The sequence below is a fragment of the Tachyglossus aculeatus genome, chromosome 2 (assembly GCF_015852505.1).
Source record: "Tachyglossus aculeatus isolate mTacAcu1 chromosome 2, mTacAcu1.pri, whole genome shotgun sequence".
NCBI classification, from domain to species: domain Eukaryota; kingdom Metazoa; phylum Chordata; class Mammalia; order Monotremata; family Tachyglossidae; genus Tachyglossus; species Tachyglossus aculeatus.
Genome location: NC_052067.1, coordinates 94690028 through 94717221, shown reverse-complemented (window position 1 = coordinate 94717221; position 27194 = coordinate 94690028). Strand labels below are relative to the sequence as shown.

The window sequence follows — 27194 nt, the reverse complement described above, 5'->3', positions numbered from 1 at the left end:
TGGCCTAATTAGCAGCAGTGGCCAGAGGAGATATGTAAATCCAACACTAAAGGTTCAGACTTTCAGGGAAGCTCAGAGACCTTAAAATAATTTTTGGCGCAAACGAGAACACGCTGAGTGAAAAGGCATGCTTTCTGGGTGTGAGGGGCTTTTTTCCTGCAGCTAGAAAAGCAGAGAACCGCGGTATTAAAATAGATCCTTGTAAATTTGAAAATTCGAGTTGCTTTTTCCTTTCCCCGTATCTAACACAATCTCATACCAAGAAGTAGTTTTAGACATTGGTGTAATTTAGGATCCCTGAAATCTAAACCCTTGGTTAATGGGGCGGGTGAAGGTTACCCACTCACCTGGAGTGACAAGCATGAGCTGAATTAAATTTCAGTGATGATGACGATGATAAGTTAAACACTTACTATGTGTGAAGCACTGCTCTAAGCACTGGGGAGATGCAAGGTGATCAGGTTGTCCCACGTGGGGCTCACAGTCTTAATCCCCATTTTAGAGATGAGGTAACTGAGGCACAGAGAAGTGAAGTGACTCGCCCAAAGTCACACAGTTGACAAGTGGCAGAGGCAGGATTGGAACCTATGATTTCTGGCTCCCAAGCCCGGGATCTTTTCACTGAGCCACGCTGCTTCTCTGGGAGGTGAGCAACACTTGCAGTAATAATAATAATAATGATAATGATGGAATTTATTAAGTGCTTACTATGTACAAAGCACTGTTCTAAGCACTGGGAAGGTTACATAGTGATCCGGTTGTCCCACGGGGGGATCACAGTCTTAATCCCCATTTTACAGATGAGGGAACTGAGGCACAGAGAAGTTAAGTGACAAGTCAGGGGGCTGACAATTGGCAGAGTCAGGATTTGAACCCATGACCTCGGACTCCAAAGCCCATGCTCTTTCCACTGAGTGCTTCTCTAGATACCGTTTCCACTGCTCTAGCATCTAGAAAGGTGCTAGAAGCAGAAGCACAGTTCTGTGTAACAAGGCTGATGGTGGCCCCACTCTGGATAATAATTTATGGCTGGAAGAGTGAAACTGGGGAAGCAGCACAGCCTAGTGAATAGAGTATAAGCCTAGGAGTCAGAAGGACTTAGAACAGTGCTTGGCACGTAGTAAGCGCTTAACAAATGCCACCATCAAGGACCTGGGTTCTAATCCCAGATCCACCCCTTGTCTGCTATGAGATGTTAGGCAAGTCACTTCCCTTGTCTGTGCCTCAGTTCCCTCATCTTTAAAATGGGGACTGTGACCGTAAACCCCATGTGGGATGGGAACTGAGTCCAATCTGATTTGCTTGTATCTATCCCCAGCATTTAGTACCATGTCTGGCCCATAGTAAGCTCTCAACAGCTTAACAGAGAAGCAGCGTGGTCCAGTAGAAAGATCATGGGCTTTGGAGTCAGAGGTCATGGGTTTGAATCCCAGCTCCACCAATTGTCAGCTGTGTGACTTTAGGCAAGTCACTTCACTTCTCTGAACCTCAGTTACCACATCTGTAAAATGGGGGATTAGGACTGGGAGCCCCACTCCCGTGGGACAACGTGATCACCTTGTAACCTCCCCAGTGCTTAGAACAGTGCTTTGCACATAGTAAGTGCTCAATAAATGCCATCATTGTTATTATTATTAACAACTCCTTATCTTCCCTCTCAAACCCTGCCCTCTCCCTGACTTTCCCATCACTGTTGATGGCACTACCATCCTTCCCGTCGTGCACCCCTCACATCCAATCCATCACCAAATCCTGCCGGTCTCACCTCCACAACATCGCCAAGATCCACCCTTTCCTCTCCATCCAAACTGCTATCCTACTCGTTCAATCTCTCATCCTATCCAGACTGGATTACTGCACCAGCCTTCTCTCCGATCTCCCATCACCCTGTCTCTCCCAACTTCAATCCATACTTCATGCCGCTGTCCAGGTCGTCTCTGTGCAGAAACACTCTGGGCATGTTACTCCCCTCCTCAAAAATCTCCAGGGGCTACCAATCAACCTATGCATCAGGCAAAAACTCCTCACCCTGGGCTTCAAGGCTGTCCATCCCCTCGCCCCCTCCTACCTCACCTCCCTTCTAACCTTCTCCAGCCCAGCCCGCACCCTCCGCTCCTCTGCCACTAATCCCCTCACCATGCCTTGTTCTCACCTGTCCTGCCGTCGACCCCCGGACCACATCATCCCCCTGGCCTGGAATGCCCTCCCTCCGCACATCCACCAAGCTAGCTCTCTCCCTCCCTTCAAAGCCCTACTGAGAGCTCACCTCCTCCAGGAGGCCTTCCCAGACTGAGCCCCCTCCTTCCTTTCCCCCTCCTCCCCCTCACTATCCCCCCTGCCTTACCTCCTTCCCCTCCCCACAGCACCTGTATATGTGTATATATTTTTGTACATATTTATTACTCTATTTATTTTACTTGTACATATTTATTCTATTTATTTTATTTGGTTTGTATGTTTAGTTTTGTTGTCTGTCTCCCCCTTCTAGACTGTGAGCCCGCTGTTGGGTAGGGACCGTCTCTATATATTGCCAACTTGTACTTTCCAAGTGCTTAGTACAGTGCTCTGCACACAGTAAGTGCTCAATAAATACGATTGAATAAATAAATGAATAAACAAATACCATGAAAAACAAATCCAGCCAATTTCATTTTTGGGTTGAGTTATTGACAGGTGAATGACAGCAACTCAGTATCCTCACAACCAATTACAGGTAGGAGCTCACCTCAACACATTTTATTGTGCCAATGTAAATACTTCCTCAAAGGTTAGATGAGTCATAGCCCTGGGGTGTTTCTGCCTTGGTCTTCAAAAAATTCTCATATTGACTCCAGTTCTATATATCTGTGGGACACAATCTGGACACTAATAGAAAGAGCGAGGGTCAGCGGGGCAGGGGACATGGGTCCTAATCCCAGTCACAACCTTGCTGGGCCTCAGTTTTATCATGTAAAAAATGGGAATAATAATACCTGTCTTTAAAAATGGTATTTGTTAAGCACCAGATACTGTACTAAGTTCTGGAGATCCACTCCCTCTCCTACAGAGGGCTCACAGTCTTAATCCCTATTTTACTGATGAGGTAACAGAGGCACAGAGAAGATAGGTCATTTGCCCCAGGTCACACAGCAGACAAGTGGCAGAGCCGGGATTAGAACTCAGGTACCTCTGGCTCCCAGGCCTGTGCCTGCCTTTCCCTAAGCAAAGGATTGCTGTGAGGACAAAATAAGATGACTAAGGGGAAAGTGATTGGGAAAAATATAAAAAGAGATGTAATCAGGACACTACAAATTGACATCATCATCATCAATAGTAAACAAAAATAAGGCTAGTGTGGTGTAGTGGAAAGAGCATGGGTCTGGAAATTAGATGACATGAGTTCTAATCTCAGATCTACCACTTGTCTGTTGTGTGACCTCGGGCAAGTTACTTATCTTATTTGTTCCTCAGTTTCCTCATCTGTAAAATGGGGATTCAATTGTACTCCCTCTTCCTTAGACTGTGAGCCACATTTGGTACAGGACCTGTGTCCAACCTGATAATCTTGCATTTACTCCAGCTCTTAGCATGGTAATTGGCACATAGCAACTGTTTAGCACACACCATAGTAAAAATAAAATGATAATTAATGATATTAGAAGTTAATAGCAACAAACGTTAGGGAAGACTTGAGAATATCCCCTTCCATACTTTGTTTTCGTTGTTACAAGAAAATGTGGGTGTGATCTCACTTTGGGGTCTACCAGTCATTTATAAAATGCTCGTACCTGGTTTGACTGGTTTGTCTTCTTTTTTGACATCAGGTTCTAGGGGGAAAAAACCAAATATAAGCAAATTAATAAGGGAAAAATGAAATCTAGCAGTTTCAACATGCCACATTTTGACATGCTTTTGTTCTGAATATCTCACCACTAAGGGATGTACAGGAAAATCCATGCACTTTTCCTCAATGAAAGTTGATGCCGGTTTCAACTAACTGGTTCTGGTTCGCCCTTCTGCCCCTGGAGAGTTTTTGGTTTGGAGGGCAGCTTTTGGGCAGATGGTGGGGAATCACGCTTCGCTCCTCTAATGCCAACCTACTCGCTGTACCTAGATCTCAGCTATTTTGCTGCCGATCTCCCGCCTACATCCTGCCTCTGGCCTGGAATGCCCTCACTATTCATATCTGATAATCACTCTGGCCACCTTCAAAGCCTTATTGAAGGCACATCTCCTAGAGGTCTTCCATGACTAAGCCCTCCTTTCTTCCACTCCTTCCTGCATCACCCTGACACTTGGATTTTCCCCCTTTATTCACCCTTCACTCAGCCCCACGGCACTTACATACATAATTGTATTGTATTTATTCATGTTACTGTCTGTCTCCCCTCTATACTATAAGCTTGTTAACAGAGAACATGTCTATCTGCTCTGTTTTATTGTACTTTCCCAAGTGCTTTGTACAGTGCTCTGAGCACATTAAGCACTCAATAAATACAATTGACTGATTGACTGAACCTCTTGGGGCATGGGCAGATTTGGAGGGGGTGGAGTGAGTTGGGAGAATGCAGGCTGGAGGTTGGAGTTGTACCTGGATGAGAGAAGGTTACAGAGTCTCATCAGGAAACAGAAACCAAGCAAGAAATCAAAGTCGCTGAGGAGAACAGACCTAGTTTATTTCCACTGTTGATATGCAAGGAGCTGTGGACTTCTTGATGGAGAGATTGGTGTCTCGAAGCCCCACAGAGCCGTGTATAGGGAACTACTCACTCAGGAGAGCTGTGTGGTCTACTGGATAGAGTAGGGGCCTGGGAGTAAGAGGACCTGAATTCTAATCCTGCCTCTGCCATTTCTCTGCTGTGTGACCTTGGGCAAGTCATTTGACTTCCCGTCGTCTCAGTTCCTTATCTGTAAATAAGGATTCACTTGAGGCCTATTTACTTGTTTTGATGTCTGCCTCCCGTCTTCTATACTGTGAGCCCATTCTGGACAGGGATTGTCTCAATTTGTTGCTGAATTGTACTTTCCAAGCACTTAGTACAGTGCTATGCATACAGTAAGTGCTCAATAAATACAACTGAATGAATGAATGAATCTGTTCTCTCACCTACTTAGACTGTGAGCCCCAGGTGGGCTAGGTCTGAACTGATTATCTTGTCTCTACCCTGTTGCGTAGTACAGAGCTTGGCATGTAATAATAATATTAATTAAAGCACTTATTTTGTACCAAACATTATACTTACTAAGTGTTGCGATGGTTACAAGATAATTAGATGGGATGCAGTCCATGTCCCACAGTATGGGTAGATGGGAGGACAGGTTTTTAAAATCCATTTTATAAATGAGGGAACTGAAGCCCAGTGAAGAGAAGAGAAGTGACTTGCCCAAGGCCATGCAGCAGACCAGTGACAGATATGGAATTAGAACCCAGGACCTCTAACTTCCGGGCCTGTGTCACTTCCACTAGGCCACGCTGCTCCTCTTTGGACCTCCCTCTGCATCCATTACCAGACAGTTTGGCACATGACAAATGCATTTACTATCGCTATTATTATTATAATTATCATTATTATCATTATCATCAGCTGTCAAAGGGCAGATCAGCACTTCTCAAGGTCAGGAGGGACAGCCAATTTTCACAAATTAGCTAGACTAATCATCAGTTCTCCTGAGCCATACCAAGCCACACCATGCTGACTCCCACCCAGCACTGGCAAGGAGCCTGCCCAGCTGGACACGACACTTCTATAAGGAGAAACTTCCTTGGGATTAAAATCATAGTTTCCTCATTCTTGTCCTCAAAACACATCAAAAGTGAGCCTGGGGTTGGGAAACAGCAGTTGTATAAAAGGGTTCATTCCCCTATTTTTGACGGTGGGACAGTGTGAAAGTTCAGCAGTAGAAATAATAATAGTAATAATAATAATAATAATGGCATTTATCAAGCGCTTACTATGTACAAAGCACTGTTCTAAGCGCCGGGGAGGTTACAAGGTGATCAGGTTATCCCACGGGGGGCTCACAATAATAATAATAATCATAATGACATTTATTAAGCGCTTACTATGTGCAAAGCACTGTTCTAAGCACTGGGGAGGTTACAAGGTGATCAGGTTATCCCACGGGGGGCTCACAGTCTTAACCCCCCTCTCAGCAGGTCCCAAGCTAATCATGAAGCAGCCACCTCTGCCTATTCCTGGCTTTAAGACAGGCAAGAAGGGAGCCAGCAGCATCCAGCAGGAAGCATTTTGAATGGAAAGGCGTGAACGTTCAGGACTACAATGGCAGGCATCTCCAGCTATGGTAAGGCAGCTATTTCCTTGACATGCAGGATGGCAAGCGGGGTGACATGCCCGTGGATGCAACGTAACATACGTGGTCGTTTAGGTGAGATGTCTTTTCCTGTAAAACGTTTCTTTTGTGAAATGCTAGAAATCCAGTAACCTCACTCATTCATTCATTCATTCAGTCGTATTTATTGAGGCTTATTGTGTACAGAGCACTGTATTAAGCACTTGGGAAGTACAAGTCAGCAACATATAGAGACGGTCCCTACCCAGCAACTGGCTCACAGTCTAGAAGGTGGTGGGACAAACAACAAAACAAAACATGTAGACAGGTGTCAAAATCATCCAAACAAATAGAATTAAAGCTACACGCACATCGTTAACAAAATAAATAGAATAGTAAATATGTATAAGTAAAATAAATAGAGTATTAAATCTGTACAAATGCTGAGGGGAGGGGAAGTAGGTAGGGCAGGGGGATGGGGAGGAGGAGAGGAAAATGGGGGCTCAGTCTGGGAAGGCCTCCTGGAGGAGGTGAGCTCTCAGTAGGGCTTTGAAGGGAGGAAGAGAGCTAGCTTGGTGGATGTGTGGAGGGAGGGCAATCCAGGACAGGGGAAAGACATGGGCCAGGGATCAACAGTGGGACAGGTGAGAACGAGGCACAGTGAGGAGGTTAGCGGCAGAGGAGCGGAAGATGCGGGCTGGGCTGGAGAAGGAGGAAGGGGAGGTGAGGTAGGAGGGGGTGAGGTGATGGACAGCCTTTAAGCTGAGAGTAAGGAGTTTTTGCTTGATTTGTAGGTTGACAGGCAGCCACTGGAGATTTTTGAGGAGGAGAGTAACATGCCCAGAACGTTTCTGCACAAAGATGATTGAGTAGCAGAGTGAAGTATAGACAGAAGTGGGGTGGGACAGGAGGATGGGAGATCAGAGAGAAGTCTGATTCAGTCATCCGGTTGGGATAGGATGAGAGATTGAACCAGCAAGGTAGCGGTTTGGATGGAGAGGAAAGGGCTGATCTTGGCAATGTTGTGGTGGTGAGACCGGCAGGTTTTGGTGATGGATTGGATGCGTGGGGTGAACGAGAGAGCAGAGTCGAGGATCACACCAAGATTGTGGGCTTGTGAGATGGGAAGGATGGTAGTGCCGTCTTCATTGATGGGAAAGTCAGGGAGAGGGCAGGGTTTGGGGGGGAAAGATAAGGAGTTCAGTCATGGACATACTGAGTTTTAGATGGTGGGCAGACATCCAGATGGACTGCCCTAAATGTCATTTCAATTGTCTGGAAATGTGATTTCATTTATTCAATTCATTCATTCTTTCATTTGATAATATTCATTGAGTGCTTGCTGAGCTCTGTACTAAGTGCTTGGGAGAGTACAAAGCAACATAAGAGACACATTCCCTCCCCACCCAGAGGGACCAATGCAGGGACAACTATTCCTCCTTATATTTAGGTTTTGATGGTGGGTGTCAGGGCCTTAAATGTTCCTTTGGTTTGCAGGAATCTAGGCTGATAGGCTAAAGGGTTGACAGGTGTCCTGGCTTCAGTCTCAGTGGGATATCATTAGATGGTATGCTCCTTATTGATCAGTCATGGAGTGATTGAGTGTTTAGTACAGTCCCCTGCACTCAGTCATTGCTCAATAAATTTGACTGATAGATCGATTGTTTTCATAAAGAAACAGAAAAGCATGATTCTGAGTTTCTTTCATGCCAGCTGAATTCACTTGTGCTATTTTTGACACTGTAGGATTGTTCTATGCTTGTCTGTCAGTGTCTCAGTGTATCATTAACTTTCCACAGGGAACAAATGGTGACTGCTTAAAGTTCCCTGTTGAGGATAAACATACAGTAACAGGGGACTATAAATGGTCACCATTAGTTCTCTGTACCACGCTCATAACCTACTGATCCATGAATGAAAACCACAAGGCAATCCTAGTATCAGAATAAGAAGGGAGAGTGAGCCCAGTTTGAACAGGAAGGAAGCGTTATCCATGGCCCAGGAAAACTGAGGTTATTCAAATCTATATACACCTTGATAGCCAAAATGGTTTAGCAAAAATTGATTGTGGACAAACGAAAGCACAATGGTGAAAACCGTGGGTGGTGAAGACACTTGTCTACATGTTTTGTTTCGTTGTCTGTATCCCCCTTCTAGACTGTGAGCCCATTGTTGGGTAGGGACTGTCTCTATCTGTTGCCGACTTGTACTTCCCAAGCACTTAGTCCAGTGCTCTGCACACAGTAAGTACTCAATAAATATGACTGAATGAATAAATGAACGAATAAAAGGTTAATTGATGTCTGTTGGTGTAGAGAATTATGAGCTAGAAAAGAAATCTCAGTTCCTCAGCCCTGAGTAGGAATTCTTTTTCAACATAAGAATTTTTCACACCATCTGGAAGCCTATAGTTTTAAGGTAATAATAATAATTACATTTATTAAGCTACCACTACCTGCGGTAATTTAGATAAATTATTAGACTAGAACATCACGGAAAGGGAAAAAAACCAAAATATATGCTACTGATGTTTCCTCTTCCAATATTCAAATTTATAGTATTAACTCTATGTACTCACTTTCTATAATGACAATTATCCTTCACTGTGTGCATAGCATTTTTCTGGACACAAATACATTACATATCAAGATAGGTATTTACAATCAAAAAGAAAGGAAATTCAAACATGTTTATGTATAATATTGCTATTAAAAGGAAACACTTTCATACAGAGCATGGCAAACTTATGGAATTGGTTCCTACAGGAAGTTAGGAAGCTTAAAATATCAGCAGGATGCAGGAGGTTTTTTATAGCTTCATGGAGGAAGAGTCCAGGGTAGGTTATGAGAAAGTTGGGAACGAAAAAGGAAAGACTAAGGGAGCTAGATGGTCCATGAGAGTGGATAGATGGACTGTTGACCGTCCAGGAAGACACATTCATTCATTTATTCATTCAATCGTATTTATTGAGCGCTTTCTGTGTGCAGAGCACTGTACTAAGCACTTGGGAAGCACAAGTCGGCAACATAATATCACACAGTTCCTCTATGTTTGTTGGTGCCACTGTGGAAGACAGATGCCTGAGTTGGGTTGGTTATTGACGCTGCCCTTCGTTTTGCATTTGAAAAAAAAATGCACCTGAAAATATATACACCTGTACAAAGCTTTTGGATATTTATATATGCATAATGCATATAAATATATATTGATGTACGTGTGCCTCAGTGCTAGTTTGCAAGTGGGCTTTGGTCAGGCTAGAAGTGGTAGGGATTGTTCAGCTGAATGTAAAGGAGGTAAGCTGTGGATAGATGAAAATGTTAGTAATTATGTTGTCTTCATTTTGCTGTCCCGAATTCCATAATGGTTGTTAATTGGGCATGATATATTCTGTTAATTTATTTCTTATAAGTGTTCAGAAGATAAATCATTCAATCCACTGAAACAGAAATGAGCGTGGCTAAAAACAGAACCTGCTTTTGATTATATCTGTCAGTTTTTCAATCCGGATGACAGTCAGTTTCTATTCAACCATTTCTGTATGAGCTATTCATCATGAATCGGCTGCAGAGTCAAACACAAGAAATTTTAGAGCTATTATTTTTTAGCAAGGGAAAATCATAAGAATACAATTACGATTGATACAAACAACTTTTGAGTATGTATGTTGTAAAATATTAGGTGTTTATACATATATCTATATGTATGTATATGTACACCGTAGGTTAATTCTGAAGTCTATATCCAGGTAAAGCTCCTATTAAACAATTTTAGGTGTAAGATAATTCGTAAAGAATGGTAATTAATAAAGAGGTAGGGGTGTGTGTATGTGTGTGTGTGTGTCTGAGTGTGTGACCTGCTGGTTGGAAAGTGATGTTACTAACAGTTACATTTTATTAGTGTATGGAAGTGAGGCTGATAATAATAATAATGATGGTATTTCATAAATGCTTACTATGTACCAAGCACTGTTCTAAGCACTGGGGTAGATACAAGGTAATCAGGTTGTCCCACATGAGGTTCACTGTCTTAATCCCCATTTTACAAATGAGGTTACTGAGGCACAGAGAAATTATATGACTTGCCCAAAGTCACACAACTGACAAGTCGCAAAGGTGAGATTAGAACCCACGACCTCTGACTTCCAAGCCCGTGCTCTTCCTATGTCTGACCATCTCTCCCGCACAGAGTGCTTGTAAGGATTGCCCCTGCTTATTTTTTTCCAGTTGTCCTCGACAACACCTAGAGCCATTTTTCATTCATTCATTCAATTGTTTTTATTGAGCGCTTACTGTGTGCAGGGCAACATACTAAGCGCTTGGAAAGTACAAATCAGCAACATATAGAGACGGTCCCTATCCAAAGCCACAGTTCTCATATTGTCACCCCGTTTCTCATTCTGCATGCTGGACTTATCTGTTTTCTTCTGATGTTTTCTGGCTATCCTTGGCCTTACCCTAACCTTAATATTTCCAACCTGGAGATGAGGTACCTCATCAGCTTCCTTAGCGATTCCATACTGAGTTCCCTGAGTGACCATGGGGATTCGGCCCACAGAAATGTCAGTAATAACTGCAGACTGAGGTCCCAGAGGGACGGAAATCCTGAAACAGAGAGAGCCTGAGACTGGAAGTCAGAGGACCTGGGGTCTAATCCCAGCTCTGCCAATTGCTTTAGTTGGGCAAGTCACTTGACTTCTCTGAACGTTGGTATCTTCAACGGCAAAATGGGAATTAAAAAACAGTTCTTCCTCCTACTTAGTCTGTGAGCCCCATGTGGGACAGGGCCTGTTTTCAACCTGATTGATTTATCTATCTAAGCACTTAGGACAAAGAACTTAACAACTACCATAATAATAATGATAGTGTGAAAAATACATATTTTCATTAAAATTCAGAATCAATATCTATCACTTAGCTCCACTTCCAATGTTTTCTTCCCCACTTCTTTCAAACGTGCTCATATATCTTTTACCCTATAAAACCCTGCCTTGACACCATAGCTCTTTCCAGTTAACATCCCATCTCCCGCATATCACTCCTCTCCAAACTCTTCAAGTTTCAATCAATCAATTGTATTTATTGAGCACTTACTCTGTGCAGAGTACTTTACTGAGTGTTTGCGAGAGTACAATATAACAGAGTTGGTAGACACATTCCCTTCCCACAGCAAGTTATCTACACTAGCTACCTTCACTTTCCCTCCTCTAATTCTCTCCTTGATCTCTTTGATCTAAGGTCACTGATGACATACTTCTCATTAATTATTATGACCATTATTCTTGTTAAATGCTCACTATGTGCCAAGCATTGTCCTAAGCACTAGGGTAGACAAAGGTTAATCAGGTCAGACACAGTCCCTGACCCACATGGGGCTCACAGTCTAAATAGGAGGGAATAGGATTGAATCCCCATGAGTGTGTGACCTGCTGGTTGGAAAGTGATGTTACTAACAGTTAAATTTTATTAGTGTATGGAAGTGAGGCTGATAATAATAATAATGATGGTATTTCATAAATGCTTACTATGTGCCAAGCATTGAGGTAACTGAGGCACAGAGAAGTGAAGTGACTTCTCCAAGGTTATACAGCAGACAAATGACAGAGCTGGGATTAGAATCCAGGTCCTTTGGTTCCCAGGCCCATGCTCTTTCCACTAGGCCACACTGCTTCTCAAAACCTTCTCAAGACCTACTTCTTGACAAATCCAATAGCCTAGACACCTAATCCTCCTCCTTGATCTCTCAGCAGCCTTGGAAACTCTGGATCATATTTTTCTCCTGAAATCTTAGTTTGACCGTGGCTTTACCAAATGATAATAATAATTCTAGAATTTGTTAGGCGCTGACTATGTGCTGAGCACTGTTCTATGTGCTGGGGTAAATACAAGGTAATCAGGTTGTCCCATAAAGCATTCACATTCTCAATCCCCATTTTACAGATGAGGTAACTGAGGCACAGAGAAGTGAAGAGACTTGCCCAAGTTCAAACAGCAGACAAATGGAAGAGCTGGGATTAGAACCCATGACCTCGGACTCCCAAGCCCATGCTCTTTCCACTAAGCCACACTGCTCCTCCAAAATTGCCCTCTCTTTCTCTCTCAATTCTCCTCTTATCTCTCTGTTCCCTACTTCTCATTATCTGTCCCAGGTTCTTTTCTGGGACATGCTACAGAGAAGCAGTGTGGCTCAGTGGAAAGAGCCTGGGCTTTGGAGTCAGAGGTCATGGGTTCAAATCCTGGCTCTGCCACTCGTCAGCTGTGTGAATTTGGACAAGTCACTTCACTTCTCTGGGCCTCAGTTCCCTCATCTGAAAAATGGGGTCTAAGTCTGTGAGCCCCACGTGGGACAACTTGATTACCTTGTATCTACCCCAGCGCTTAGAACAGTGCTTTGCACATAGTAAGCACTTAATAAATGCCATCATTATTATTATTATTATCTATCCTTTAACAGTAGGATTGTCTCAAGGTTAAGTTTTAGGTCCTCTTTCATTCTCCATCTATACACAACCCTTGGAGAACTTATTTGCTCCCATGGCTTCAAAGGCATCTCTATGATGATGATCCCCAAATCTAACTCTCCTTTAATAAGTGGCCAAGGAATATTATTAAAAACGGAAGACAAAAAAACTGATGACATGGGATTACTCAATGATTGAATCCACCAGGTAAGGATAAGAAAAGTATCTCTCAGCCTGAAGCTCTTTGTATTATCAAACGGTCTTCTGGATAGCCATGTCTACCTCCACACCAGTAAGAAAACAAAGAGAAATCACTTTTTTTCTCCAGGGAAGGAAATATTAGTTAAACACATTTCCAACTTAAGGATTCAGTTTTGGACTTTCTTTGAATGGAAAACACCAGTGGCATTTTCCTGAGGTTTCACAGAGCTCACATTGCTGCCAGATTTCCAGTACTGGAGGAAAAATCAGGCCTGACGTTGACTGATTCAAGGACCCCTAATGTGACGGGGGAGTGATGGACTAATCTTGTCAAGGAAAACTTGTTTTTCTCCCTACAAGGTAACTGGAGTCGGAAAATCCCGTCAGAGTTTGGGCAATATCCATCCTGAGAAGCTTTACTACAAACTTGGTTAATACAATGAAACTTGAACTGAATCTGCAAATGGGTACCATTTTTCCTTGAAACTTAAATAATCTCCCTTTAGGCAGACCAAATGATTGATGATCAAGATCGTGCCCGAACCTCTGGATTACATTCCTCTGGAGAAGACATTGCTTCCGTCTGTTAAAGCCCTTTGGTCACTGGTGTTATGTCATCTGGATTTTGTTCTCAACGCTAAGGTTACCAGTTCTTCGGGCTTCTTGAATAGCACCTCTAACCTTAATGAAATTACTAAGATTGATAAAAGGAAAAACTCCTTTTCCCAGCCAAGGGTGTGTGCGTGAAATTGGATCCCACGGGAAGCTTCGCAGCTGAAAATATCTAAGATTCGAGAGGGATTTGGATAGATTTTTGGACAAGTGCTGATATAATGGGCTACTGGAGAGAAAGGTAGTGATGAAGAAGGAAAGTGAGGAGTGTTGGATAATGAGAAAAAGGGGAAAGACCTTTGTTAAGATTTAATCTACTTTTCATTTTTAAAATTTTTATTGTATTTGTTAACATCCTTACTATATGCTAAGCACTGTACTAAGTGCTGGGGTAGAATCAAAATCATATTTGACACAGTCCCTTGTCCCATGTGAGGCTCACAAATCTTAATCCCCATTTTACAGATGAGGTAAGTGAGGCCCAGAGAAGTTAAGTGAGTTGTCTAAGTCACAAAGCAGATATGCACAGCAGAGCCAGTATTAGAACCTAAATCCTCTGACTCCCAGGGATCTGCTCTTTCCACTAGAACCCACCTCCACTTCACTTTGTTCCACGTTTATATTGACTTCTTAGCACTGCAGTGGTTAGCTGTGCAATGTTTGAAAACGGATGTTAATTATTATATTGCACTTCAATTCTTTCCCTTCTGTTGTGGCTCAGTGGAAAGAGCCTGGGCTTTGGAGTCAGAGGTCAGGGGTTCAAATCCCGGCTCCACGAATTGTCAGCTGTGTGATTTTGGGCAAGTCACTTAACTTCTCTATACCTCAGTTCCCTCATCTGTAAAATGGGGATTAAGACTGTGAGCCCCCCATGGGACAACCTGATCACCTTGTAACCTCCCCAGAGCTTAGAACAGTGCTTTGCACATAGTAAGTGCTTAATAAATGCCATCATTATTATTAGTAGTAGTAGTAGTATTTTAAGTAAATAGGATTGACAGATGTTCAATTACTAGCACTATATCCTTTCCTTTTTATTTGCTCTTCACCTGAAGTCTTCCTCAGCTATATTAGGAAGTGTGGTGATTATTTTAATGAATAAATATGAATTAAAAAGCATATTGAATTAATATGCTTTTTGCTCTTCTGTGACCTGAATACATGTTGACTTTCAAAGAAGAGGAATTTCCATCCTTGTGTTTGTGTGACCTGTCTCATCCTTTTGTCCTGATCCAGGGGGGTCAATGTGGTCTTTAATTTACGCCTATTACCACCCACATTTCAATCCATCAATCTGTAGTATTTACTTCTAGCAGAGTTCACGTCTTTCCTTTCTTCTGTGTATGCCCCAAATACTGATCCCAAAAGTAGGGAAGCAGCATGGCCTAGTCACTAGAACTCAGGCCTGGGAATCAGAAGGACCTGGGTTCTAATCCCAGTTTTGCCACTTTTCAGCTGTGTGACCTTGGGCAAATCACTTCACTTCTCTGGGCCTCACTTACCTCATCTGTAAAATGGGGATTAAGACTGTGAGCCCCATGTGGGACAGGGACTGTGTTCAACCTGATTACCTTGTATCTACCCCCAGAGCTTAGAACAGTGTCTGACACATAGTAAGCACTTACTACCTTTTAAAATAAAAGAATTAGGTACAGTGCTCTCCACCCAGTATTCATTCATTCAGTCAGTCAGTCATATTTGTTGAGTGCTTACAGTGTGCAAAGCACTGTACTAAGCACTTGGGAGATTGCAATATAGCAACAAACAGACGCATTCCCTGCCTAAAGTGAGCTCGCAGTCTAGGAGGGAAACAGACATTAACACAAATTAATATAAATGAATAAATAAAGAAATTGCAGCCTTTATACCTATGTGCTGTGGAGATCTAGGCATTCAGTACACTACTTTGCACACAGTAGATACTCAGTCAATCCTAATGGTGATGAGGGCATTTGGCCAAAGGTATACATGTGCATTAAACCAATTTGAGCCCATTACAATTTAAAACAGATCCCCAGACCGAGTACTCTAGGGTCATAGAAGTTTTCTACTAGGGTCAGAATCGGCTTGCATTTGAACACCCTAGCTCAGTGCCAGAATTTCTAAATCCTAATTACCAATTATACACTCTGAAGCCGTGACCTTATATCAAAGGATTTCATTAATCGTCCGACCGGTGCCAATGCTTTCGGTAGAAATTTGGCTCGAGAATGCTTTTCCCTGCCTTCAAGCTGGGAGGGAAAAATGGGTGAATGTTAGAGGAATACTAAGTATTTGTAAACGGCTTCATTAGCCTTGACTTGAGTCTCTGCAGGTTGGCATCATCTGAATTGCGTGGTTGTTTCCGAGGCTCTTGGCCCCTTCTCCACAGGGCAAGCTGATGTCAGGCTTTTAACTGAACATAGGATCGAATCTGCTTCCTAGTTAACCCATTTGTTATGGAGCAAAGAACAAGAGTGTGACGAGCCTACTGTAAGCATCTCTCACAACATCCTTTGTTTTCTTCCTAGAACTATGAGGTTCATTCCGAAGGCTAAGCTACTAAGGGTATGGAGGTTGTTCTATTTTTGTTTTTAACCAATGTTTCTAGGATTGACACTGACCAATGAAAACATGCAGTTTCAAAGCCTGGATTTTCTATCCCCACGGATAAAGGTTCCCAACACAACAATTTCAACAGGAACAAACCTCTACTGATCTCCCAGATAATTCCCAACTGCCAAAAATAGATCATGGGTAACAATCACCTGGAGAGTCATAGGAGCAGAGAGCAGAAGGAGCCCTCAATGGATTACATCCTCCCACCTCCTGCCTTGGGGCAGAGAGTGAGTAGCACCTGAGATTTTCAGGTGTTCCCCCAAGCGAGTCTTAGCTGGATTTAGGAGGGCTCAGTTAGCTACCAACTTCAAATGAGCTTGAGTCATGAATATTTTGCTTGAGGGAGGAAGCGGGGGAAGGAGGATTGTGGAATATTTTTGGGATGGAGAGAGGATGTAGGGGGAAGGAGGGATTGTGGGACATCTTGAGGGAGGGAGGGTTTTGTGATGTTTTTGTGGGAGGGAGGATGAAGGATGAGAGAAATTCAACTAAAATGCTTGGGTAACTCAGGACAAACTGCACCATACTTTCAAGACATCACTTTACAAGTAATTTACCTAAAGTATTCTACTAGGATTGCCTTGATGAGGATCGAATAGACGGTATTGAAATACTCTTGAAATTGCCACACTTCTAAAGGTAGGCAATCTTTTTAAAGCAATATTTAAAAATAGTGCACAGCAGGAAAAATACAGCTATTTCTAGGTTTGTTTTTTTTTTTTTTTTTGTAAATACTGAGAATTCTGCATATTTGGACCTGAAACTCAGTCAGCCCAGCTCAGCACTAAATAGAAGCAGGAAATGCTGCTTTGGGTTGCTAATTTGGGACTTTATCATGACCATAATCCTGTTAGTGGGTTTTCACTGACGTCACTCAGAGTTCTGCCACACACCTATCACAACAGACTTTAGTTTCAGATGGACAATCAAAGCCTTTTTTGAGCCAAATACTCTTACTGTCTTAGCGATTGCTGATGTATTCCATCTTGTCTAGAAATTTCCAGATTGTACATGAATACACGGGATGCCAAGACTACGGATTCATTCAAATACTATCTGCAGTCACTAATCCATTTTAATATATTGTCCATCCTTTCAAGAGAAGAGCCCATAATGATGGTTCAGCATATTACCAAAATGTGGAATGTTCAATAGTCACTGCCTCAAAATTAATTAAATGGAAAAGTCCCCTGGATCTATACATTATTCCATCCCTCTGTAAAATGTTCAAGGACAGCTTACCTGTTTTTGTGGGTTTTTCAACTTTTTGAATCTCAGGTTCTGAGAAGAAGAGAGAATTGGGGGAATTATTAGAAAAATAGGTAGATTGAAACCTTTCAGTTCAAACCAATCACTGGTATTTATTAAGTGCTTTACTATGTGCAGAACATGTATTTTTTCATTATTTTACATAATAGAAAGTGTATTTCTATTATTCACTGTTCACTTTGGACTTGAAGTAAATGTAAAACAAGTCCTGCTAATGCTGCTTTCCTGATCAAAATTGTGATGCCAGTACAGTATTTGGAATTTAAAAGGTAGCAGTGATTTTAGGAATATGTGCTGATGCTATCTGCACTTCCTCTACAAAAATACAACCTATTATATCAAAAATGATGGCATTTGTTAAGCACTTTATGTCAACATAGCCAAGATCCGCTCTTTCCTCTCCATCCAAACTGCTACCCTGCTGGTTCAATCTCTCATCCTATCCCGACTGGATTACTGCATCAGCCTCCTCTCTCATCTCCCATCATCGTGTCTCTCCCCACTTCAATCTATACTTCACGCTGCTGCCCGGATCATCTTTGTGCAGAAACGCTCTGGGCATGTTACTCCCCTCCTCAAAAATCTCCAGTGGCTACCAATCAACCTATGTATCAGGCAAAAACTCCTCACCCTCGGCTTCAAGGCTGTCCATCACCTCGCCCCCTCCTACCTCAACTCCCTTCTCTCCTTCTCCAGCCCAGCCCGCACCCTCCACTCCTCTGCCGCTAACCTCCTCACCGTGCCTCGTTCTCACCTGTCCCACCATCAACCCCCGGCCCACATCCTCCCCCTGGCCTGGAATGCCCTGCCTCCACACATTCGCTAAGCTAGCTCTCTTCCTCCCTTCAAAGCCCTACTGAGAGCTCACCTCCTCCAGGAGGCCTTCCCAGACTGAGCCCCCTCCCCATCCTCCCACCATATCTCCTTCCCCTCCCCACAGCACCTGTATATATGTTTGTACAGATTTATTACTCTATTTTACTTGTACATATTTACTATTCTATTTATTTCATTTTGTTAATATGCTTTGTTTTGCTGTCTGTCTTCACCTTCCAGAGTGTAAGCCCACTGTTGGGTAGGGACTGTCTCTATATGTTCCCAACTTGTACTTTCCAAGCACTTAGTACAGTGCTCTGCACACAGTAAGCACTCAATAAATATGATTGATTGAATGAATGAATGAATGTCAAACATTGTTTTAAGTGCTGGAGTAGATACAAGCTAACCAGGTTGGACCCAGTCCCAGTCCCACATGGGGTTCACAGTCTTAATCCCCATTTTACAGGTAAGGTAACTGAGGCACAGAGAAGTTATGTGACTTTCCCAAGGTCACACAGCAGACAAGTGGCAGAGCCAGGTTTAGATCCCATGGCTTTATGACTTCCAAGCCCATGCTCTAGCCACTGTGCCAAGCTGCTTCTCCTCTGCCCTTTGTTAAAGCAAAGTCTTATGTTTTTCACAAACTCTATGAATCTTCCAAGTCTATCCAAAGATATTGCCATGTTGGTCAACTCCCGGACTGCATTGATTAATCAATCAATCCATAGGACTTATTGAGCATATACTGTGTGCAGAGCACTTTACTAAGTACTTGGGAGAGAACGTTCATGGAATGTACTGTGATCACATGTATTACTATTATATTGTTAATATTCTGACATTATCCCATTTTAATTGTCAGAATAATTTTGAAGGGATTCCAGAAAATAGGTTTTTTTGTGGGCAGGGAACATGCCAATATGTCTACAGGGAACAGGTCTACAAACTCTTTTATATTGTACTCTCCTAAGTGCCTAGGACAGTGCTCTGCACATAGTAATGCCCAATAAATGCCATTGATCGATTGATTGATTGGTAGAGGAACTTACAGATTGATACGGTAAAAGGGGTCGGGGCTGTTCAGCCTCAAAGCTGGAAGCCGAGAAGGGATAGGATTGGTGTTTTAAAGGACCGTGAAGGGTGTGGACAGGGACAATGTGGAAGTGACGCTCTCCAAATCCTACCTCACTGGAATGAGGGTTACATGTTGAATTTGGAAGGTGTCAGGTTCACGGCAAAGATTGTAAGCTCGTGGTGGGTAGGGAACGTGACTAGCAACTCTGTTATATTGTACTCTCCCAAGTATGTGGTACAGTGATCTGCACACAGTACTCGCTCAATAAGTATGATCTTATTAAGCATAAGGAATCTATTCCCATAGGAAACTAGATAAGAAAAAAATGTTAACAGACTTAAGAGGGTTTTGGTTAGACTACTGAATCTAGGTTAATGAGTTATCAGAGGGAAAGATAGGGGACTGGATACTCCAATCTTAACCAAGGGGATCATTGTTCCCTAGAACAAACATCATAAGGTTCCTATAAACCTATGCGCTCATATCTTTACACTATGTTGCTCCTCCTTCCTGTAATTTATTTATCCCTCTGTCCCATTAGATAGTAAGCTTCTTAAGAGCAGGGATCACGTCTACCTACTCTATTTTGCCCTCCCAAGTGCTTAACACAGGGCTCTGTGGATAGTAAAGGCTCAATAAATATCAGTGATTGATTAACTCTAGGTCTTATATTCCGTTCTTTCTAGAGTGTGCTTTACTACACCTTCTGATCCTTTCCAAACTCCAAACTCTGTCCTCCCCAAGGCTTAACTCCTCTATATCTCAGTTTTCTCACCGTAAAATGATGATTCAATATCTGTTCTCCTGTCTACCTACTGTGTCCAGCCTGGTTATCTTGTCTCTACCTTATGCTGAATACATGACTGGCAAACTGTAAGCATTTAATAAATACTTCAATTCTTATTCCATCACTGTTGACAACATTACCATCTCCCTGTCTCACATTCATTCAAGTTTGAAGCAGTGTTTCCTAGTGGAAAGAGCACAGGCCTGGGAGTTAGAGGGTCAGGGTTCTAATTCCAGCTCTGCTGCTTGTTTGCTGTGTGATTTTGAGCAAACCACTTCACTTCTCTGTTTCCTCATCTATAAAATGGGGATCAGGACTGTGAACTCTATGTGAGAGAGGGAATATGTCCAACCCAATTATCATTTTATTTATTCTAGTGTTTAGTACAGTGCCTGGCAAATAGTAAGGCTTAACAAATAACTATTCAAAAAAAAAGAATAAAAACCTTTGGTATTATCCTTGTCATTCAACCCACCAATTCAGTCTGTCAGCAAATCCTTTCAGTCCTACCTTAAACAGCTCTAGAATCTTCCCTTTCTTCTCCATCCAAACTGTTACTATGATGATCCAAGCACATAATATGACTGCATCTGGCTCCTCGCTGACCTCCCTGCCTCCCATCTCTCCCCTCTCCACTCTGTATTTCACTGTGCTACCCAGATTATTTTTCTAAAAATCAAAGTGCTTATCTTCCCATTCCTTACAAATCTCCAGTGGATACCCTTCCATCTATCTCTCCACCTTCAGAGCCCTGCTGAAACCATAGCTTCTCCAAGAAGCCCTTATGTGACTCTCTTTCCCCACGCTGTTCACCCCTCATTACTGATTTTCCTGAGCATTTGCAACTCTAAACCTTAAGCACTGTGGTACTAATCCCATTTCAGCCTTACAGCACTTATGTGCTCTTCCTCTTCCCCTTGTTTTATGCAGTCGAGCCATTTCCAACCCATAGCGCCACCAGGGACACATCTCTCCCAGAATGTCCTGCTCTCCATGATGATAATGGCATTTGTTAAGCGCTTACTATGTGCCAATCACTGTTCTAAGCGCTGAGGGGGATATAGGTCATCAGGTTGTCCCACATGGGGCTCACAGTCTTAATCCCCATTTTCCGGATGAGGGAACTGAGGCCCAGAGAAGTTAAGTGACTTGCCCGCAGTCACACAGCAGGCAAGTGGCAGAGCCGGGATTAGAACCCATGACCTCTGACTACATCTGCAATCATTCTGGTAGCGGATCCATAGAGTTTTCTTGGTAAAAATATGGAAGTGGTTTACCATTGCCTTCTTCCGCAGTTAACTTGAGTCTCCGCCCTCGACTCTCTCCCATGCTGCTGCTGCCCAGCAAGGGTGAGTTTTGACTTGTAGCAGATTGCTTTCCACTCGCTAGCCACTGCCCAAGCTAGGAATGGAATGGACAGGCCTCTGCTTGACTCTCCCTCCCATAGCTGAGACTGGTAGAGGACTGGAAACTCTCCAGTTGCTACCTGAGAGGGGCCCTCTTCTCCTATCCGTTGTTTATTTTAAGGTCTGTCTTCCACACTGATTGAAGTCCCTTTTAGGGCGGGGGTCATATCTCATACAATTCATTCATTCAATCGTATTTATTGAGCGCTTACTCTGTGCAGAGCACTGTACTAAGTGCTAGAAAGGTACAATTCAGCAATAAGATATCCAGATTAAATATCCATCAACTCTATAGTAGTGTACTCTCCCAAGGGCTTACTATAGTGCTTTGCACAGATTAAGCGCTCAATAAATACTAGTGATTATACTAGTATAAATACTATAAATTTTACTATACTATACTATTATACTATACTATTTACTATATTATAAATACTAGTGATTTCATTTACCTACCTCCACATTTATTTCAAATATTCTACCAGCAACTCATGTCTATCTGTTTCATCTGCTTTTGTTCTTGGAATATGTAAGCTTAGAAGATAGCAGTATCAATAGCACCCACTGATTTGATTTTCAATATGGTAAACAGTAGAATGCCCAGCACATACTATCCAGGATTTATTGGTCTCTTACCTTGGCATGGTCCCAATCCAATTTATAGTAGGATATTGTTATTATTATTTCTATTATTATTACTACTTCTATTACTGTAGTTTAATTATTATATTTACTCGCTCTACAAGACCCACAGTTTCTAATCTCTCCATTAAATTCCCTAAAGCTATTTCCGGAGGCTTTGTTGAATCAATTTTAAAAATTAAAATCTCTTTGTTTTCCCTCCTTAGGTACCTTGGAAATGCAAGTTCAGTGTCTTTCGAAAGAACAATCAAGACTCTACTCGTGAACTGCTGACCTAAAAACAGGTGAAATGCTTCTGTATTTAAAAAACAAAAAAAAAACCCAAATTCTCAAACTTTTCCCAAATTGTAGGTTCCCAGCTGCGTTATTTTATGAGAGCTTTGTGAATCAATGGGTGTAGGTAATGACAATGTTGCTAATATTGGTAATGATGTAGTAATGATATAGGCACTGTACTAAGCACTGGAGTAGATACACGGTAACTAAGTGAGACACAATATCTGTTCCCCTTAAGGCTCACTTTCTAAGAGGGCAGGAGAGGAGGTATTTTATTTGTATTTTACAGATGAGGTACCTGAGGCATAGAGAAGTTAAGTGACTGGCCCAAGGTCATACAGTAGAGAAGTGGCAGAACTGGGAATAGTACCCATGTTCTCTGGCTCCCAGGCATGAGCTTTTTCCACCAGGCCTCACTGTTTCTCAGTCCCTTAGGCTAGGAGTCTTTAGCATCAGAAATAGATTAGTCCTTCCCCAATAAATAGAGAAGGGAGAAATGTTGAGCTGGGTTATTTCTAGCTGTCTAGATTTGCCATGTGACTCATCTCTCAGGATTTATCTTCACGTATTTAGGGAGAAAAATCAGAGCCAGAAAGGCAAAATGAGATTACTGAGGCAATTCAATTTGGCCGACAGAAGGGCATGGCACAGTACATTTGGGTGCGGCTGACAGTCTGGCGCAGCTCAGGGTATTTTCTGTGGTGAATTTCAGGTTGGTCTGTTCTTCTGAATTTGATCACTGGAGCCTGTCAGAGTCTGGCTTGCCAGAGTTTCATCTGCGGCCTTTTCTGGAGATAACTTCATTAGGACAGCTTAGAAACCAGGAAGAGAATAAACCACTTGTGTTCGGCAGTAGATTTCCGGAACAGGTTTGCAGCATTACGCAATGAGACGGCAAATCACTATATGCTATTTTCAGGTATCTTGTCAATGAGGCCGGAGCATTTGCCTGCCTGTTTGTCTCTATTTTATGGTTTCCACCTACTTGTCCTTTGCTCTCCCAAGATCATGCTCCTTGTTGTGAGATTCTATCTATGTGCGTTGCGTGACTTAGATAATCAATCGATCATATTTATATTAAACATCTAGTTTGTGTGAAGGACTTTTCTAAATAATAATGACCATTTTGGTATTTGTTAAGCGCTTTCTATGTGCCAGATACTGTACTAAGCATTGGGGTGGGTACAAGCAAATCAAATTGAACACAAGTCCCTTTTCCCACATGGGGCTCACAGCTTTCAGCCCCGTTTTACAGATGAGGTAACTGAGGCACAGAGAAGTAAAGTGACTCACTCAAGATCCAACAGCGGGCAAGTGGCAGAGCCTGGATTAGAACCCAGGTCCTTTGGATTCTCAGGCCTGGGCTTTATCCACTAGACCATACTGCTTCTTGTGGCCTAGTGGATAGAGCAAATGCTTGGGAGAGCCCAGTGAAAGTAAAAAGACCCAATCTCTGCCACTGAGAAGCTTCCAGTCAAATGGCAGCAACATGACCCTAATAGAAAAAATATAGGCCTTGGTTCTCAATCTCCTGATCAAAAGCAGGCAAGGTCTGTTGTGTGACCTTGGGCAAATCATTTAGCTTCCCTGGCCCTCAGTTTTCTCACCTATAAAATGGGGACTCATTATTTTCTCTCCCTCCAACTTAGACTGCGAGCCCTCTGTGGGATAGGAACTGTGTCCAACTTAATTAAACTTGTACTTAACTTGCATTTCCCAAGCACTTAGTACAGTGCTCTGCACACAGTAAGCGCTCAATAAACACGATTGAATGAATGAATGAATGAATGAATGAATTAAAGTGTACTATGCCTCAGTATATTTTTGGTGGCATTTGTGAAGTGCTTTCTGTGGGCTAAGCACTGTACTAAGTTCTGAGGTAGATACCAAATAATCACACTGGCCAAAATCTTGGCCCACATGGGGCTCACAGTCTGAGTAGGGGGAAGTAGGATTCAATCACCATTTTACAGATGAGGAAACTGAGGCACAGATAAAGTAAATGACTTCCCCAAGGTCACACAGTAGACAAGTGGTGGAGCCAGAATTAGAACCCAGGTCCTTTGACTCCCGGGCCTGAACTCATTTCAATAGCCCATGCTGCTTCTTTGTATAGTGTACCTAGCACTTATTAAGTACTTAAATGCCATAATTATTATTATGAGGATGACAGACAAAGCATCATTCACAGCTAGATGAATAAAGGAGAGTGGAAAGATGAATAAGTGAATGCATAAGAGGAAAGAGCACAGGTCTGAGAATCAGGATATTTTGAGTTCAAATTCTAGCTGTAGTAATAGTATTAGTATTTATCAGACACTGGAAAAGCAGCATGGCTCAGTGGAAAGAGCACGGGATTGGGAGTCAGAGGTCATGGGTTCAGATCCCTGCTCCGCCGCTTGTCAGCTGTGTGACTTTGGGCAAGTCACTTAACTTCTCTGTGCCTCAGTTACCTCATCTGTAAAATGGGGATTAAGACTGTGACCTCTACGTGGGACAACCTGATCACCTTGTATCCTCCCCAGCGCTTAGAACCGCGCTTTGCACATAGTAAGAGCTTAACAAATGCCATCGTTATTACTATTATAATTGGAGCAGGGTTGTACTGGGCATTTGAGAAATACAGAATAAAGAACTGAGACATGCCTATCCACAAGGAGTTTTCACCCTAATGGGGAAGAGAACCACAAAATATTTACAGGAGGGAGTAAACAAATGAATGTATAAATTTATAAGTATATATTCAAGACTGCCAAGGATGGGTAAAATGAATCCACAGTGAATACCAATGTTAATGATGATGAAAATGATGACACATCGTAGAACTGGCTGACAGGTTATATGGAATAGAATGCTCGGACACTGAACAGGGAATGCTTCCCGGAGGAGATGGAATTTTAGGTGGAACGCCCTCTCCATATCTGACAGATGATCACTCTTCCCCATTTCAAAGCCTTATTAATAATAATAATAATAATAATAATAATAATGGCATTTATTAAGCACTTACTATGTGCAAAACACTGTCCTAAGTGCTGGGGAAGTTACAAGATGATCAAGGTTATCCCACGGGGGTCTCACAGTCTTAATCCACATTTTACAGATGAGGTAACTGAGGCACAGTGAAGTTAAGTGACTCGCCCAAAGTCACACAGCTGACAATTGGAAGAGTGGGATTTGAACCCATGATCTCCGACTCCAAAGCCCGGGCTCTTTCCACTGAGCAACACTGCTTGAAAAGTGCATCTCTTCCAAGGGGCCACCTTCATTTCCTCTTCTCCCACTCCATTCTGTGACACTTTTGCACCGGGTTTTACACCGTTTATTCACCCCACCCTCAGCCTCAGTTCACTTACGTCCATATCCATAATTTATTAATTTGCATGGATAACTGTACCCCACTTTAGACCCTAAACTTGTTGTGGGCAAGGAAAGGGGCTACGGACTCTGTTGTGCTGTACTCTCCCTAGCACTAAGGACCGTGCTGTGCACACAGGAAGGATGCCATAAATACAATTGATTGATTAATCGATTTAGTAGGACTTGGAATGGAGGAAGAGCTGGGTACTGAGGTTTGGCATTTAGGAGAGGCTTATTGTGGTTACAGCATCAGTGGTGATGATTATGAACAAAGAATCGCTTGAACCGCTTGACTCATCAGTGCGGAGGTTTATGAACTAAGAATCACTTCATGAACTCCACAAGGTGGACTAAATTCAACTAGAATCCTGAAAATGGCTGTTAAAAGTGCAGGGCTTGGGAGTCAGAAGACTTGGGTTTTACTCCCGGCTTCACCCCTTGTCTGTTGTGTGACTTTGGGCAAGCAACTTAACTTCTCTGTATCTCAGTTACCTCATCTGTAAAATGGGGATTAAGACTGTGAGCCTCACGTGGGACAACCTGATTACCTTGTAACTACCCCAGTACTTAATACAGTGCTTGGCACAGAGTTAGCACTTAAATTCCATAATTATTATTATTATTGTTATTATTATTATTACCAAGGTATGTGCTTCATGGGTTATGGTGCTGCAGCACTACATAATAATGATGCTAATAATAATACTAATATTAGTTAAATGCATATCATGTGTTAAGGATAGTTCTAAGAGCTGGGGTAAATACAAATTAATCAGGTCAGGAACAGCTCTTGTCTCACGTGGGAATCACAATCTGAGTAGGGGGGAGAATAGGCTAATTGAATACCCAACTAACAGTTGAATAAACTGAGGCACAGAAAGTTCAGTGACCTCCCCATGGTCACTGAGCAGGCATAGCCAGAATTAAAACTCAGGTTCTCTGATTCCCAGGCCCGTACACTTCCCCTCTAGGCCATACTGCTCCTCACATTGGCTTTACACTCTAGTCTCTTGGACTGTAATGCATTCGGCATGCCACAAAATACCTTCGTGTGCCTTTTGGGTACGTACTGAACCCCTGCCAGAATAATTGTTCTAACCTGGAAGTGCCTTCTCCAGTCTTATGCTCCTCGTGGGCAGGGTTCCTGTCTACCATGAACCCTGAGAAGCAGTGTGGCTCAGTGGAAAGGAGCCCGGGCTTTGGAGTCAGAGGTCATGGGTTCAAATCCCTGCTCCGCCAATTGTCAGCTGTGTGACTTTGGGCAAGTCACTTCACTTCTCTGTGCCTCACTCACCTCATCTGTAAAATGGGGATTAAGACTGTGAGCCCCCCGTGGGACAAACTGATCACCTTGTAACCTCCCCAGCACTTAAAACAGTGCTTTGCACATAGTAATCCCTTAATAAATGCCATTATTGTCAT

At 42.6% G+C, this 27194-nt stretch overlaps 1 protein-coding gene and 1 non-coding gene across 2 annotated transcripts in view; both read right to left on the bottom strand.

Annotated features, from left to right (window-relative positions):
• LOC119941973 (triadin-like) overlaps positions 1-27194 on the bottom strand; it is a 229505-nt gene that overhangs the window by 60223 nt on the left and 142088 nt on the right. Inside the window, exons 14-15 of the mRNA XM_038762560.1 lie at positions 17381-17419; positions 3768-3806 (exon numbers count right to left, since the gene is read on the bottom strand). Coding sequence (XP_038618488.1) covers positions 3768-3806; positions 17381-17419 — 78 coding nt within the window. The remainder of the gene's footprint in view (positions 1-3767; positions 3807-17380; positions 17420-27194) is intronic.
• LOC119925047 lies at positions 21448-21584 on the bottom strand. The gene has a single exon (XR_005449719.1). It is a non-coding gene; the product is annotated as a small nucleolar RNA SNORA7 (small nucleolar RNA).